The sequence below is a fragment of the Drosophila yakuba genome, chromosome 2L (assembly GCF_016746365.2).
Source record: "Drosophila yakuba strain Tai18E2 chromosome 2L, Prin_Dyak_Tai18E2_2.1, whole genome shotgun sequence".
Taxonomy (NCBI): Eukaryota; Metazoa; Arthropoda; class Insecta; order Diptera; family Drosophilidae; genus Drosophila; species Drosophila yakuba.
Window position 1 is genome coordinate 27,265,532 of NC_052527.2, and position 17,599 is coordinate 27,283,130.

Here is a 17,599-nt window from a genome sequence, read left to right on the forward strand (position 1 = left end):
GGCTGGAATAGGATATGACCCGCTCGCCTTGCTCGGAGTGCTGTGTGAGGATAGCGCCCAGCCCGTAGTCGCTGGCGTCCGTCTGTAGCACAAAGGTCCTTGTGAAGTCGGGGCATGCCAGGATCGCGTCGGCGACCAACCTTGTTTTGACGGCCTCGAATGCTTCTTGGTGGGCGTCTGTCCATTCCCACCTTGCCTGTTTCTTGAGAAGTGCGTTCAGCGGTTGTACCAACGTCGCAAAAACCGGTACAAAACGTCTTTAACACGACGCCGCTCCTAGGTACTGTCGCAACTCCTTTACGTTTCCCTGGGGCTTAAGCTGAGCTATTGCCGCTCCTTTCTCCGGATCCGTTTCTATGCCCTGATCCGTCACTCGGTGGCCCAGGTATTGTAGCTCCTTTCGAAAGAACTTGCACTTATCTGCGTTAATATTTAGATTTGCCGCCCTTAGCCTCCGGAAAACCTCTTTTAAGTTGCGCTTGTGTTCTTGTAGTGTCCGTCGGATCACGATTATGTCGTCCTGGTACGCAAATGCGTGTGGCATTATCTGGGGTCCTATCACCTGGTCCAACGCCCGCTGGAACGTTGCCGATGCGGAGTGCAGTCCGAAAGGCATTACTTTCCACTGAAATAGGGCCTTTTCCGGCACCGTAAATGCCGTATATTGCCGACTTGCCGCTGCCAACGGAATCTGCCAGTACCCGTCCTTCAAATCCAGACTGCGATCCAGAATGTAACTAATCATTGGCATTGGGTACGCCTCCTTCACGGACTTCGCGTTTATTTGGCGGAAATCCACGCACAACCGCCACTGCCCCGTCTTCTTTTTCACCATCACTATGGGAGAGCTGTACGGGCTCCTAGACGGCTTGATGCACCCTTTCTGTAACAACTCGTCGACCTTGGCGTTGATCTCCACCTGCATCTTCGGGTTCTTCGGGTAGTAGCGCTGTTTGACCGGTTGATCGTCTTTCATCGTGATTCTGTGCACCGCCACCGTTAACGTCCCTTGGACTCTTCCCAACTCTGCTAGCTCTGCCTTCAGGAAGCCGTCAATATCTTTCTCCGCAAAGTCTGTCGTCCTCTCCACGATTGCCACTGGCACCTTCTCGCGTCCACGAAACACCTGTCCCGCTGGTATCGCTGTGCTTAGACCCGCGCACTCTATCCTGGCTCCAACTTTTGTTAGGAAATCCCATCCCACTACTAGGGCGTCGATGATGTTATGGAGGATTAGCAGTTGCATTCTTACGGTCCCCTCTCCCAGTCCTACGTCCACTTCGATCAGCGATGTGACCTCTTCATACCGTCCATCAGCCATCCGCACTTCTCTTCTCGTGGATACGACCTCTCCCACTGTCCGCAACCTGTCCGCGAACTCTTTGCTAATAAAGCTCGCTGTGGCTCCGGTGTTCATCGTGGCCGTAATTTCCATTCCGTCTATGAGCACTGTGGCGGACAGTTGCCTTTCTTCCGCCTTTAGCTTGCCCATTAATTTTGAGGGGCAGCACCTTGCGAACCCTGGTTGCCCCTCTGAGGCTGCGGTCGCGTGGCGTTTCCCGATCTTGGGCAGCACACTGCGGTCTTCGGGCCGATTCTCCCGCTCGTCCAGCAAAAGGTGATCGGTCGGTTCCGACATTCCCGCATCCAGTGGTCCTGGCCTCCGCACCTATGGCAGGCTTGTGCTGGGTTTAACACAAGGCCCCGCCGCACCGGGGATGGCCCTCGTCATTCGTTTCGTGCCTCGATGGTCCTGTGGGTTCCGCTTAGCACACCGCGTGCTGTTCCCTCTCTGTGGGTCCGCTCTGACTCGAACCGATCCCTTTTGGGAGTCAAGTTCCTCGAATTCGTCGGCCAGGGCCATCAGAGCATCCAGGTGTCGGCACTCGTAGAGTGCTGGAGTGCTGTTCTCTCTTATCCTTTCCAAGGTCTCTTTCTGGGACATACCCAAAGGCTGCATTAGGGTCTGCATGTCCACCATATAATCTTTGAAATACTCGCCATGCCGCTGCTTCCTCTGCCTGACCTGGTTTGCCAGCTTCGTCATGAAGCCCCTGGGCAGGAAAAATTCCTGAAAGCTGTGGATAAACTCTGCCCATGTCTCCCAGAATCTGTTGTTGTCGATGAACCACTTTAAGGCCCTGCCCTTCAGCAGTTCCGGCATCGCTCATGGGACTTGGTTGATATCCAGACCATACGTCATTGCTGACCACTCCACCTGCTCCAGGAACTCCAATGGCTTGTCGTGACCGTCGTACCGGAAGATCCACTCCCGCACCTGTTTCGCCGCCTTCGCGTAATTCGGAGGGGCAACTCTTGCGATATCTCGCCGATCGCAGCTGGACACCCGCCTCTCCCTTCTCTAGCGGCTGCTTTCCCGCAGTTGACTCCCGGTTTCCTGCCTTTCGGGTCTGCTCCCGCTGGCCTCCATCATGCTGTGGACATCGAGGCTCCTCATCAGACCTTCCACGCCGGTGACCTTAACTTCCGGGACCGGTCTCCTTGCGCACCCCTTTCCAACGGCTCAAGTATGGCGACCGTTTCGGGATCGTCTGTGGTCTGCTGGATGAATTCGGATAGCGTCTTCCGCATAGCCTCGACTAACTCATCCAGCTTTGCGGGAAAGTCATCCCTCTTCAGGCTGTATAGCCACTTGCACTGACTTTCCGTGTACTTTGTGTAACTTTTCCGATCGACTATGGGGCTGTATGGCCGTTCGCGTACTTCTTGTTTACTGTCCCGAGCTGCGCCGGCGCCGTCCCTTATATCGGCTGCGGGAATCCCGTTATTTCCCCTTTTGCACACGGCTCGCTCGGGTACAAGGTCCAAACATGTCCCTTTAGTTCACGGTGCGTCCTCTTTGTGCTTGTCCACATTCCGCACCTTTACCGTATGACCTCTACGCCCTTAGCGGGTTTGAGTCCAAGGTCCTGCGCGATAAAGTTATTTCACGGTCTCTCCGCTTTGCCGGGGTACAAGGTCCATTATTTCCCGTTTGAAAAGGATGTTGCTTCCAGCGGTCCTCTTCTTTGGTTCCTCCTCGCATGGGTAACTTCCTCGATCTCCTCTCGTCGACCCTGCGCCCTTCGTTCTCACCCTGGCAGTCGCAGCTTATTAGACTCCGTCGTTCAGCGTCTTGACTTGGCATCTCGAACATCCCTGCGCCTTCCTGATCGCAGTCTTTACGTCTCAGCCTATTCGACCCTGTCTTTCAGCATCTCGATGTGGCATCTTGATTCTCGAACTGTGTCGTTCCTCCCTGCTCTCGTCGACTTGCGCCTCCTTAATCTCAGCTCGGCAGCCTCAGCCTAGTAGACCCTGTCGTTCGACATCTCGGCTCGGTATCTCGATCCTCGCGCCCTTCTCCAGCTTCCTGCATCTGTTGCCGTCTGCTTCTGGTCACCCGCTCGGTATTCAAACTTCCCGCCTTCTCATCGCTTTTCATCTCTGGCAACTCCACCGATACGCACCACGATCGAGTTATCGATGTTGGCGATCGGCGTTGCCACTTCTTATTATCATCGCTGTTGTCCCGTCGCCAATTGCGCGATCGAGCTATTGGCGACCGGCGTTGCCACTTCATGTTCCTATCGATATTCCGATGTAGTACCGATTGCTGTCAATAGAGTGAAAGCGTGTTGAAAATCATTGTAAACCCAGTATTTTTTATCGTTCCCTATCGATCTCACTATCGATTGACCGCTGTTATCGTAGCGCCCCATCCTGATATGGTTTGTTTCCCTTTAAAGAAGCTTTATGGTGTCATCATTGCATCCTGATGTTGGGTCCGCCGCTTTGCAACCCTGCCTCGTTCATGCTGTCCATACCCACTCGTCATCGGCTTTCGTCTACTAGGAATCTCAGCCAAGGATCTGGATTAACTCCTTCTGTACGTCGGTTGGGCGTTATGATACCCTGTATCGTCTTCCCCCTTCCACTTTTAGAGACTGTCCTTAAGCTCTGCATCCAACCCCGCGCTTCCCGTGTCTTCGACCCGAGGCTCCTTCTGCTCCTTGGGCATAACGTCGGTCTCCTCCATGCTGGCTCCTTGATCAGGACACTCACGTTGGTGACTCCGACTTCTAATTCCACGATTTCATCATCTTCCCCTCTGTTCTTTTGGCCGGGACAATCACGGTTGGGCGCCAGAACTGATTTTTTAGTTTCTGCTCGCTACGAATTGGAACGGCTAGCTCAGAGAGTTTGTTTGTTCGTCCCACCAAATTTATGATTTGTGTGATTGCCCGACCAACGAGAAGAAAGAGTTTCAGATTTAAACCACCTTTATTCAGTGGCTTGATAAAGAGAATCCTGTGATCCTCGCCTTCGGATGCGTGTCGTCGCTCCTTCGTCGTCCTTCTTCGCTGGTCCCGCGTCGCTCTCGACTGGACTTAGATGTTTTACTCAGCGGCGAAACTTCAACACTGAAAGTTTTTGGCGGTTTGTGGGCGTGGCAATCGATAGAAATTTACATGATAAATACAATAATAAAATAATTTCAAAACCTTTTTCAAAAGTGTGGGCGTAGCATTTTTGGGCGGCTTGTGGGCGATAGAATGCGCGTGGCAAAACGTTTTTTGGCAAATCAATAGAAATTTACCAGACTAATAAAAAAATGAAAAAATATTATAAAATTTTTAAAAATTGTGGGCGTGACAGTTTTGGGCGGTTTGTGGGCGTTAGATTGGGCGTGGAAACATGGTTCAACAAATGCAAATCGACAAAAATTTATCAGACTAATAAAAAAACAAGAGAGAACACTATAGTCGAGTTCCCCGATTATCTGATACCCGTTACTCAGCTAGTGGAAGTGCGAAGGAGAGTCTTCAACACTGACAGTTTTTGGCGGTTTGTGGGCGTGGCAAAAAGTTTTTTAACAAATCAATATAAATTTACAAAACTAATAAAAAAATGAAAAAATATCTAAACATGTCTCAAAAGTGTGGGCGTGGCAGCTTCGGTCGGTTTGTGGGCGTTAGAGTGGGCGTGGCAAAACGTTTTTTAACAAATCGATAGACATTTACAAGACCAATACGAAAATGAAAAAATATCAAAACATTTTTCAAAAGTGTGAGCGTGGCAGTTTTGGGCGGTTTGTGGGCGTTAGAGTGGGCGTGGCAACATGAATCGACAAACTTGCGCTGCGTCTATGTCTCTGGAGTCTGTATGCCTAATCTAAACTTTCTAGCTTTTGTAGTTCCTGAGATCTCAGCGTTCATACGGACGGACAGACAGACAGACAGACAGTCGGATGGAGGGACGGACGGACAGACGGACATGGCCAGATCGACTCGGCTATTAATCCTGATCAAGAATATATATACTTTATATGGTCGGAAAAGCTTCCTTCTGCCTGTTACATACTTTTCAACGAATCTACGAGTAACGGGTAAAATAATACAAATATGAAAACAATTTTCAAACGTGTGGGCGTGTGAGTTTTGGGCGGTTTGTTGGCGTTACAGTGGGCGTGGCAACATGAGGCAACTTGCGCTGCGTCTATGTCTCTGGAGTCTGCATGCTTAGTCTTAACTTTCTAACTTTTGTAGTTCCTGAGATCACGACGTTCATACGGACGAACAGACGGACGGACAGACGGACGGGCAGACGGACGGACAGGCGGACATGGCCAGATCGTCACGACTATTGATCCTGATTAAGAATATATATACTTTATATGGTCGGAAACACTTCCTTCTGCTAAACAAGATGCTTTCAAGGGCATTGAGCCCGAGGTGACGCCCTAAAAAATTATGGAGGCGCTACAGGAAAAGGGGCTTTCCGCTAACTCAGTTTTTAAAATTCTGAACAAGTAGCCGCAACTACTTTTTAAGATCGCACCTGAAACCAAGCCCCTAAAAAGATACGTGATTCATTCAATCTACAAGCTACAGTCTATTCTGCATCGTAGAATCACAGTGGAAGAGACGCATAAGCGCAAGACTCCTGTACAATGTACAAACAGTCTGGAATATGGCCACGTCCACTCTTCCTGTTCACTACGCACAATATGCATACTTTGTAGAGATCTCCACGTCTCTGCACACTGCCCAGCAAACAAGAACATACCCCTCAACCAAAGGTGCGGAAGCTGTGGTGGCAATCACACAGCAAACCACATAGGCTGCCCAATTTACAAGGTTCACTTTATCAAACATAAGTCCAGAAATCTTTTTACACTGACTTTAGTAAAACATTTGACTTTGTAATTCATTCTCTTCTAATAAGAAAACTTGATTTAATAGGTTTCCCTGTTTATCTTCTAAGTGGGACTTAAATGATTTCATGAATCTGAATGGCAGGACGCAACGGGTCCTATTTAAAAATTCTTTTTCTTGTAATCTCCGAGTCACATCCAGTGTTCAACAAGGGAGCCACCTTGCTCCGCTCCCTAGTAATACAACATTCGCGTGTACTCAAGTACGCTGACGATGTTAAAGTATAAAGTGTAACGAACTGATTTCTTAGTTTCTGCTCGCTACGAATTGCAACGGCTAGCTCAGAGAGTTTGTTTTTTCGTCCCACCAAATTTATGATTTGTGAAAAAGTTGATGCTTCCGGCGGTCCTCTGCTTGGGTTCCTCCCCGCATAGGCAACTTTCTCGATCTCCTCTCGTCGACCCTGCGCCTTTCGTTCTCAGCCTGGCAGTCGCAGCTTATTGAACCCCGTCGTTCAGCGTCTTGACTTGGCATCTTGAACATCCTTGCACCTTCCTGATCGCAACCTTTACGTCTTAGCCTATTCGACACTGTCTTTCAGCATCTCGATGTGGCATCTTGATCCTCGAACTGTGTCGTTCCTTACTCCTCACGTCGACCTGCGCCTCATTGATCTCAGCTCGGCAGCCTCAGCCTAGTAGACCCTGTCGTTCGACATCTCGATCTCCAGTTTCCTGTATTTGTTGCCGTCTGCTTCTGGTCACCAACTCGGCATTCAAATTTCCCGCCTTCTCATCGCTTCTCATCTATGGCAACTCCACCGATACTCACCATGATCGAGTAATCGATGTTGGCGACCGGCGTTGCAACTACCTATTCCTTTGTTCCCTATCGATCTCACTATCGATCGACCGCTATTATCGTAGCGATTTTTTCTAAGCACGTGTATTTCGGAGTTGCAGCTCAATGGAGGTAAGTTGCGGATTTTTGCGTAAAAATTGCCATGTTTACTAATCCTGTCTTTTGTTTTTAGCTACTCCCACTCGATGCGATGCCCCTTTATGCTCCGGGGTTGCTGGTCCTGGACCCAGGCGCCCTTTAGGCGCTTCTGCGGGGATCCAATGATGACTGCCCCTGGCTCGACTGGACTTAGGATGTTATGGGGCAGGGTGTATCATCCGTAAGATGAGATAGAGCTTCTCCCCGAACCACCTTTGCGACCACGGACTCCACCGTCCCTTCCTGCTTTTGCGAAAGGACCAACCTGCGGGCTTGGCCGGGGTTTAGGATGTTATGGGGCAGGGTGTATCGTCCGTAAGATCAGCTAAGATCAAAAATATAACGCTTACTTCCTATTTATATCAACACAACCCGCAACTGTTACAAATGCAGTTAGCGAGCGGTCATTGAACCTAAGCCCGCAAATGCACTTCTACCAACAAAGCAAGAAAGTGCGCGCCCTCAGTACCGTTGAGTATCCAATTACAGCAACTCAAAGCTACTTCAACAACTTTGCCGAACATTCCACGCTGAACATTGCACTACGCTTACCGACACTGCCAAGTATAGTGACCTCTATAACTACCGTAACTGCAGTTACAACAAGAAAGACCGCTATAGGCGAGTTCCCCGACTATCTGATACCCGTTACTCAGCTATTGGAAGTGCGAAGCAGAAACTTCAACACCGATAGAAATTTACAATCGATAGAAATTTACATGATAAATAAAATAATAAAATAATATTAAAACCTTTTTCAAAAGTGTGGGCGTGGCAGTTTTGGGCGGCTTGTAGGCGTTAGAGTGCGCGTGGCAAAACGTTTTTTGACAAATCAATAGAAATTTACCAGACTAATAAAAAAATTAAAAGATATAATAAAATTTTTAAAAATTGTGGACGTGGCAGTTTTGGGCGGTTTGTGGGCGTTAGATTGGGCGTGGAACCGTGGGTCAACAAATGCAAATCGACAAAAAATGTATCAGACTAATAAAAAAATAATAAAAATATGAAAACACTTTTCAAAAGTGTGGGCGTGTGAGTTTTGCGCGGTTTGTTGGCGTTAGAGTGGGCGTGGCAACATGAGGCAACTTGCGCTGCGTCTATGTCTCTGGAGTCTGCATGCTTAATCTTAACTTTCTAACTTTTGTAGTTCCTGAGATCTCGACGTTTATACGGACGGACAGACGGACGGGCAGACGGACGGACAGACGGACGGACAGACGGACATGGCCAGATCGTCACGGCTATTGATCCTGATTAAGAATACATATACTTTATATGGTCGGAAACACTTCCTTCTGCCTGTTACTCTACGAGTAACGGATATAATTATTACACCAACCAGTTTAAGAGCAGCTAAACAAGATGCTTTTAAGGGCATTGAGCCCGAGCCCTAAGAAATTATGGAGGCGCTACAGGAAAAGGGGCTTTCCGCTATCTCAGTTTTTAATATTCTGAACAAGTAGCCGCAACTACTTTTTAAGATCGCACCTGAAACCAAGCCCCTAAAAAGATACGTGATTCATTCAATCTACAAGCTACAGTCTATTCTGCATCGTAGAATCACACTAGAAGAGACGCATAAGCGCAAGACTCCTGTACAATGTACAAACAGTCTGGAATACGTCTATTCTTACTGTTCACTACGCACAATATGCATAGTTTGTAGAGATCTCCACGTCTCTGCACACTGCAAGAACATACCCCTCAGGCAAAGGTGTGGAAGCTGTGGTGGCAATCACACAGAAAACCACATAGGCTGCACAATTTACAAGGTTCACTTTATCAAACATAAGTCCAGAAATCTTTTTACACTGACTTTAGTAAAACATTTGACTTTGTTATTCATTCTCTTCTAATAAGAAAACTTGATTTAATAGGTTTCCCTGTTGATCTTCTAAGTGGGACTTAAATGATTTCATGGATCTGAATGGCAGGACGCAACGGGTCCTATTTAAAAATTCTTTTTCTTGTAATCTTCGAGTCACATCCGGTGTTCAACAAGGGAGCCACCTTGCTCCGCTCCCTAGTAATACAACATTCGCGTGTACTCAAGTACGCAGACGATGTTAAAGTATAAAGTGTAACGAACTGATTTCTTAGTTTCTGCTCGCTACGAATTGCAACGGCTAGCTCAGAGAGTTTGTTTTTTCGTCCCACCAAATTTATGATTTCTGAAAAAGATGATGCTTCCGGCGGTCCTCTGCTTGGGTTCCTCCTTGCATAGGCAACTTTCTCGATCTCCTCTAGTCGACCCTGCGCCTTTCGTTCTCAGCCTGGCAGTCGCAGCTTATTGGACCCCGTCGTTCAGCGTCTCGACTTGGTATCTTGACCATCCTTGCGCCTTCCTAATCGCAACCTTTACGTCTTAGCCTATTCGACCCTGTCTTTCAGCATCTCGATGTGGCATCTTGATCCTCGAACTGTGTCGTTCCTTACTCCTCACGTCGACCTGCGCCTCATTGATCTCAGCTCGGCAGCCTCAGCCTAGTAGACCCTGTCGTTCGACATCTCGATCTCCAGTTTCCTGTATTTGTTGCCGTCTGCTTCTGGTCACCAACTCCGCATTCAAATTTCCCGCCTTCTCATCGCTTCTCATCTCTGGCAACTCCACCGATACTCACCATGATCGAGTTATCGATGTTGGCGACCGGCGTTGCCACTACATATTCCTATCGATGTTGTCCCATCGCTGATTACGCGATCGAGCTATCGATAATGGCGACCGGCGTTGCCACTTTATGTTCCGATATTCCGATGTTCCGATGTCGTGCCGATTGCTTTCAATAGTGTGACAGCGTGTTGAAAATCAATATAAAATCCAGTATTTTTTGTTCCCTATCGATCTCACTATCGATCGACCGCTATTATCGTAGGGATTTTCTCTAAGCACGTGTATTTCGGAGTTGCAGCTCAATGGAGGTAAGTTGCGGATTTTTGCGTAAAAATCGCCGTGTTTACTAATCCTGTCTTTTGTTTTTAGCTCCTCCCACTCGATGCGATGCCCCTTGATGCTCCGGGGTTGCTGGCCCTGGACCCAGGCGCCCTTTAGGCGCTTCTGCGGGGATCCAATGATGACTGCCCCTGGCTCGACTGGACTTAGGATGTTATGGGGCAGGGTGTATCATCCGTAAGATGAGATAGAGCTTCTCCCCGAACCACCTTTGCGACCACGGACTCCACCGTCCCTTCCTGCTTTTGCGAAAGGACCAACCTGCGGGCTTGGCCGGGGTTTAGGATGTTATGGGGCAGGGTGTATCGTCCGTAAGATCAGCTAAGATCAAAAATATAACGCTTACTTCCTATTTATATCAACACAACCCGCAACTGTTACAAATGCAGTTAGCGAGCGGTCATTGAACCTAAGCCCGCAAATGCACTTCTACCAACAAAGCAAGAAAGTGCGCGCCCTCAGTACCGTTGAGTATCCAATTACAGCAACTCAAAGCTACTTCAACAACTTTGCCGAACATTCCACGCTGAACATTGCACTACGCTTACCGACACTGCCAAGTATAGTGACCTCTATAACTACCGTAACTGCAGTTACAACAAGAAAGACCGCTATAGGCGAGTTCCCCGACTATCTGATACCCGTTACTCAGCTATTGGAAGTGCGAAGCAGAAACTTCAACACCGATAGAAATTTACAATCGATAGAAATTTACATGATAAATAAAATAATAAAATAATATCAAAACCTTTTTCAAAAGTGTGGGCGTGGCAGTTTTGGGCGGCTTGTAGGCGTTAGAGTGCGCATGGCAAAACGTTTTTGGCAAATCAATAGAAATTTACCAGACAAATAAAAAAATGAAAAAATATTATAAAATTTTTAAAAATTGTGGACGTGGCAGTTTTGGGCGGTTTGTGGGCGTTAGATTGGGCGTGGAACCGTGGGTCAACAAATGCAAATCGACAAAAATGTATCAGACTAATCAGAACTGTGTCGTTCCTTACTCCTCACGTCGACCTGCGCCTCATTGATCTCAGCTCGGCAGACTCAGCCTAGTAGACCCTGTCGTTCGACATCTCGATCTCCAGTTTCCTGTATTTGTTGCCGTCTGCTTCTGGTCACCAACTCCGCATTCAAATTTCCCGCCTTTTCATCGCTTCTTATCTATGGCAACTCCACCGATACTCACCATGATCGAGTTATCGATGTTGGCGACCGGCGTTGCAACTACCTATTCCTTTGTTCCCTATCGATCTCACTATTGATCGACCGCTATTATCGTAGCGATTTTTTCTAAGCACGTGTATTTCGGAGTTGCAGCTCAATGGAGGTAAGTTGCGGATTCTTGCGTAAAAATCGCCATGGTTACTCATCCTCTCTTTTGTTTTTAGCTCCTCCCACTCGATGCGATGCCCCTTGATGCTCCGGGGTTGCTGGCCCTGGACCCAGGCGCCCTTTAGGCGCTTCTGCGGGGATCCAATGATGACTGCCCCTGGCTCGACTAGACTTAGGATGTTATGGGGCAGGGTGTATCATCCGTAAGATGAGATAGAGCTTCTCCCCGAACCACCTTTGCGACCACGGACTCCACCGTCCCTTCCTGCTTTTGCGAAAGGACCAACCTGCGGGCTTGGCCGGGGCTTAGGATGTTATGGGGCAGGGTGTATCGTCCGTAAGATCAGCTAAGATCAAAAATATAACGCTTACTTCCTATTTATATCAACAAAACCCGCAACTGTTACAAATGCAGTTAGCGAGTGGTCATTGAACCTAAGCCCGCAAATGCACTTCTACCAACAAAGCAAGAAAGTGCGCGCCCTCAGTACCGTTGAGTATCCAATTACAGCAACTCAAAGCTACTTCAACAACTTTGCCGAACATTCCACGCTGAACATTGCACTACGCTTACCGACACTGCCAAGTATAGTGACCTCTATAACTACCGTAACTGCAGTTACAACAAGAAAGACCGCTATAGGCGAGTTCCCCGACTATCTGATACCCGTTACTCAGCTATTGGAAGTGCGAAGCAGAAACTTCAACACCGATAGAAATTTACAATCGATAGAAATTTACATGATAAATAAAATAATAAAATAATATTAAAACCTTATTCAAAAGTGTGGGCGTGGCAGTTTTGGGCGGCTTGTAGGCGTTGGAGTGCGCGTGGCAAAACGTTTTTTGGCAAATCAATAGAAATTTACCAGACTAATAAAAAAATTAAAAGATATAATAAAATTTTTAAAAATTGTGGACGTGGCAGTTTTGGGCGGTTTGTGGGCGTTAGATTGGGCGTGGAACCGTGGGTCAACAAATGCAAATCGACAAAAAATGTATCAGACTAATAAAAAAATAATAAAAATATGAAAACACTTTTCAAAAGTGTGGGCGTGTGAGTTTTGGGCGGTTTGTTGGCGTTAGAGTGGGCGTGGCAACATGAGGCAACTTGCGCTGCGTCTATGTCTCTGGAGTCTGCATGCTTAATCTTAACTTTCTAACTTTTGTAGTTCCTGAGATCTCGACGTTTATACGGACGAACAGACGGACGGACAGACGGACGGGCAGACGGACGGGCAGACGGACGGACAGACGGACGGACAGACGGACGGACAGACGGACGGACAGACGGACGGACAGACGGACATGGCCAGATCGTCACGGCTATTGATCCTGATTAAGAATATATATACTTTATATGGTCGAAAACACTTCCTTCTGCCTGTTACTCTACGAGTAACGGATATAATTATTACACCAACCAGTTTAAGAGCAGCTAAACAAGATGCTTTTAAGGGCATTGAGCCCGAGGTGACGCCCTAAGAAATTATGGAGGCGCTACAGGAAAAGGGGCTTTCCGCTATCTCAGTTTTTAATATTCTGAACAAGTAGCCGCAACTACTTTTTAAGATCGCACCTGAAACCAAGCCCCTAAAAAGATACGTGATTCATTCAATCTACAAGCTACAGTCTATTCTGCATCGTAGAATCACACTAGAAGAGACGCATAAGCGCAAGACTCCTGTACAATGTACAAACAGTCTGGAATACGTCTATTCTTACTGTTCACTACGCACAATATGCATAGTTTGTAGAGATCTCCACGTCTCTGCACACTGCAAGAACATACCCCTCAGGCAAAGGTGCGGAAGCTGTGGTGGCAATCACACAGAAAACCACATAGGCTGCACAATTTACAAGGTTCACTTTATCAAACATAAGTCCAGAAATCTTTTTACACTGACTTTAGTAAAACATTTGACTTTGTTATTCATTCTCTTCTAATAAGAAAACTTGATTTAATAGGTTTCCCTGTTGATCTTCTAAGTGGGACTTAAATGATTTCATGGATCTGAATGGCAGGACGCAACGGGTCCTATTTAAAAATTCTTTTTCTTGTAATCTCCGAGTCACATCCGGTGTTCAACAAGGGAGCCACCTTGCTCCGCTCCCTAGTAATACAACATTCGCGTGTACTCAAGTACGCAGACGATGTTAAAGTATAAAGTGTAACGAACTGATTTCTTAGTTTCTGCTCGCTACGAATTGCAACGGCTAGCTCAGAGAGTTTGTTTTTTCGTCCCACCAAATTTATGATTTCTGAAAAAGATGATGCTTCCGGCGGTCCTCTGCTTGGGTTCCTCCTTGCATAGGCAACTTTCTCGATCTCCTCTAGTCGACCCTGCGCCTTTCGTTCTCAGCCTGGCAGTCGCAGCTTATTGAACCCCGTCGTTCAGCGTCTTGACTTGGCATCTTTAACATCCTTGCGCCTTCCTGATCGCAACCTTTACGTCTTAGCCTATTCGACCCTGTCTTTCAGCATCTCGATGTGGCATCTTGATCCTCGAACTGTGTCGTTCCTTACTCCTCACGTCGACCTGCGCCTCATTGATCTCAGCTCGGCAGACTCAGCCTAGTAGACCCTGTCGTTCGACATCTCGATCTCCAGTTTCCTGTATTTGTTGCCGTCTGCTTCTGGTCACCAACTCCGCATTCAAATTTCCCGCCTTCTCATCGCTTCTCATCTCTGGCAACTCCACCGATACTCACCATGATCGAGTTATCGATGTTGGCGACCGGCGTTGCCACTACATATTCCTATCGATGTTGTCCCATCGCTGATTACGCGATCGAGCTATCGATAATGGCGACCGGCGTTGCCGCTTTATGTTCCGATATTCCGATGTTCCGATGTCGTGCCGATTGCTTTCAATAGTGTGACAGCGTGTTGAAAATCAATATAAAATCCAGTATTTTTTGTTCCCTATCGATCTCACTATCGATCGACCGCTATTATCGTAGGGATTTTCTCTAAGCACGTGTATTTCGGAGTTGCAGCTCAATGGAGGTAAGTTGCGGATTTTTGCGTAAAAATCGCCGTGTTTACTAATCCTGTCTTTTGTTTTTAGCTACTCCCACTCGATGCGATGCCCCTTTATGCTCCGGGGTTGCTGGTCCTGGACCCAGGCGCCCTTTAGGCGCTTCTGCGGGCATCCAATGATGACTGCGCCTGCATGGTCCGGGCGGCTGTCCCTGGCCCCCAAGCGCCCTGGAGGCCTTCTTTCTCGTTTCCGCGCCTGCGGCAGCCTCGCGTCGACTTGCCGGCCCGCGTGCCTGGCCCCTCGTCCGTTTGCTGGCCCGCGTCCGTTTGCTGGCCCGCGTGCCTGTTTGCTGCTGCGGATGACTTCACATCGTCTTTTTTTTATGTGAGCAATGTGTGTGCCCTCGCCCTCTCCTGTCCCAAACAACTCGTTTCTCGCTTTGGTTTTTCTTCCTTTATTGGGGCACATAGACCCTTACCTCGCCGCCGCGGCGCGACGCACTTTTAAACGGAAACGTCCAGTATAAAAAGCTTGGCCCAGCGGTCCTTATGTCGTCTGCCCGCCTGGGCCGCGGGCCATGTCCACGTCACCGTCTGCTGGTGCCACCGGCGGCCGCCCATGCCTATCGTGCGCAGCGTCTGTGCGACGTGCGCAGCGTCTGTGCGACGTGCGCCTGGTCCACGTCCCAGGACTGTTGCCTCTCGCACCGGGGCCCCTCCTCATCCTAGGGTGGCGGTGTCAGTGTGCGCGGTGGCGGCGGCGTCGGTGGTGCTGGCGGCGGCGTCGGCGGCAACGGCGGCTGTGGTTGCGGCTGCGGCATCGGCGTCGGTGGCTGCGGCAGCTCTCGGTGTTGCGGCTCCGGAGTCGGCGGCTGCGGTTGCTCCTGTCGCTGCTGCATCGGTGGTGACGGTGGCTGCGACGGCGGCGGTGGTGTCGGTGGCTGCCGGGATGGCAACGACGACGGTGGGTGTGGTACCCACAGCGCCTTCTCCTCCTTCTGCCACTCTGACAGGCGTTTCTGCCACGCGGCCTTGGCAGCGGCTGCCTTCCGCTCCACCACCATCCGCTCAAACTGTCGCAGCGTGGCGTTCCGCGCGTCCGCGAACTCGCGCAACTCCTGCAGGTCTTCCGACGGCATGGCGTCCCTCGCCCTCTCGCTCCGGCATCCTTCGTCCTCTTTCGAGGACACCACCGGGGTGACGGTCTCACCCCCGTCGTCCTCCTCACTCTCCGAAGAGAGGGACAAATACGCGACTGGCCCTTCGGCCACCGTCTCTTCCTCCGACAGCTCCAAGTCGGGCACTTCCTCCGTATCCTCCTGAACAGAAGCTGGAGATAGGACTCAACATCCGCCCTCCATATCGCTCCGGGCTGTTCCCCAGTGCCTGTCTCCCTCACCTCCGGTTGTTTTGCGTGTTGCGTGTTGCCATCCTGCCGACTTGATTTCAAAAGACCGACTTTCGCTTTTTCCGGCACGACGAAACCTCGTTTTTCACTTTGCTCCTTTCCGCCGTTATTCCGCGGGGCCTGTACCGGTAACGGGATTCTCCTCCGTGTACCTGCCTCCCACGGAATTCGCAACTGTGTGCGTTAGGCGTTAGCGGTTTTCCGGCTGTGTACCCACCCTGTCCCGCTCTCGCGCTCCAACAGGCCTTTTGTGTGTGTGTGTGTTTATCTGAGTGACACTCGACTTGCGACTTTTCGATACCCTGTACCGTCTTCCCCCCTTCTACGTGAAAGGTTTTTATTGTTGTTTTTCGCTCTCGATGTCCTCTGGCCCGCCGGCGCCCGCGCTTCCCGGCTTCAAGTTGCCGGGACATCTGCCCGTTCCGGCCGTCTGTTCGTCGAACAACACATTCGGCAGCCTTGGTTCTTTTCCCTGCGTTATAAATGCCGGCGAGTATCCGGTGGTCTCCGCCACGCTCGTGCCAGTTGCTGCTCCGGCCAGTTCTCGTCCCATGTCCACTGATCGGCCCCTGTGGACTGCGCGTTCATTGTGTTCACGGTCCTGTTGGCCATCTCTGTCGTGTTTGTGGAGTATATGAAGCCGTGAGCTGGTGTTTCACACCCAGCTCCTCCAAAAACCTCTTGAACGCCCTGCTCGTGAGTTAGACTCCGTTGTCCGTGATCATGACTTTTGCCACCCCGTATCTGGCCACTATTCGCTCTCGCACGGCCTTTCGTGGCGTCTCGGTGGTCGCCCTACGCATCGGGACGATTTCGGTCCACTTGGAGAACCTGTCCACCAGGACCAGCAGCATCGAATTACCGTGCTTTGACCTCGCAAGGGGCCCACAAAGTCCGCACACACGGTGGCCCATGGTTCTTCCGGGACCTGGGTCAGCATTTTTCCGGCTGCTTGCAGCTGGTTGGGCTTGTACTTCATGCAGCTGTCGCAGTTTCGCACGTACCTTCTGATGTCTCGGTGCATTCCTGACCAGTGGTACCTGGCTGCCACCCTCGCAGCGGCTTTCTCGACAGGGCGTCCGCGACGATATTCAGCTGGCCCTTTGATTTCGAAGTCGAATTGTTGGAGCTCCAACGCCCACCTCGCGATCCTTTCGGACGGGCTCTCGATGCTGTTCAGCCACTTCAGGGCCATGTGATCTGTTATCACTTTGAAATGGTAGCCTTTCAGGTACGGCCTTAATTTCCTGAGAGCCCACACTATCGCTAAACACTCCTTCTCTGTGGCAGAATAATTCTTTTCCGCTCCGTTCAGAGCTCGGCTGGAATAGGATATGACCCGCTCGCCTTGCTCGGAGTGCTGTGTGAGGATAGCGCCCAGCCCGTAGTCGCAGGCGTCCGTCTGTAGCACAAAGGTCCTTGTGAAGTCGGGGCATGCCAGGATCGCGTCGGCGACCAACCTTGTTTTGACGGCCTCGAATGCTTCTTGGTGGGCGTCTGTCCATTCCCACCTTGCCTGTTTCTTGAGAAGTGCGTTCAGCGGTTGTACCAACGTCGCAAAAACCGGTACAAAACGTCTGTAACACGACGCCGCTCCTAGGTACTGTCGCAACTCCTTCACGTTTCCCGGGGGCTTAAGCTGAGCTATTGCCGCTACTTTCTCCGGATCCGTTCCTATGCCCTGATCCGTCACTCGGTGGCCCAGGTATTGTAGCTCCTTTCGAAAGAACTTGCACTTATCTGCGTTAACTTTTAGATTTGCC

The 17,599-nt window shown here is 49.7% G+C and overlaps 2 protein-coding genes across 2 annotated transcripts; both read right to left on the reverse strand.

The window, feature by feature from the left end:
• Positions 1 to 259: 259 nt before the first annotated feature.
• Positions 260 to 1,435, reverse strand: LOC122319480. The gene is made up of 2 exons (XM_043206808.1): positions 1,091 to 1,435; positions 260 to 625 (listed from the first exon to the last, which is right to left on the reverse strand). Exons 1-2 carry the CDS (start codon positions 1,433 to 1,435, stop codon positions 260 to 262), a joined length of 711 nt encoding a protein of 236 aa, XP_043062743.1.
• Positions 1,436 to 14,516: 13,081 nt separating this feature from the next.
• LOC122319481 (histone-lysine N-methyltransferase SETD1B-like) lies at positions 14,517 to 16,860 on the reverse strand. Its single transcript, XM_043206809.1, has 3 exons — positions 16,699 to 16,860; positions 15,224 to 15,747; positions 14,517 to 14,781 (listed from the first exon to the last, which is right to left on the reverse strand). Exons 1-3 carry the CDS (start codon positions 16,858 to 16,860, stop codon positions 14,517 to 14,519), a joined length of 951 nt encoding a protein of 316 aa, XP_043062744.1.
• Positions 16,861 to 17,599: the final 739 nt, after the last annotated feature.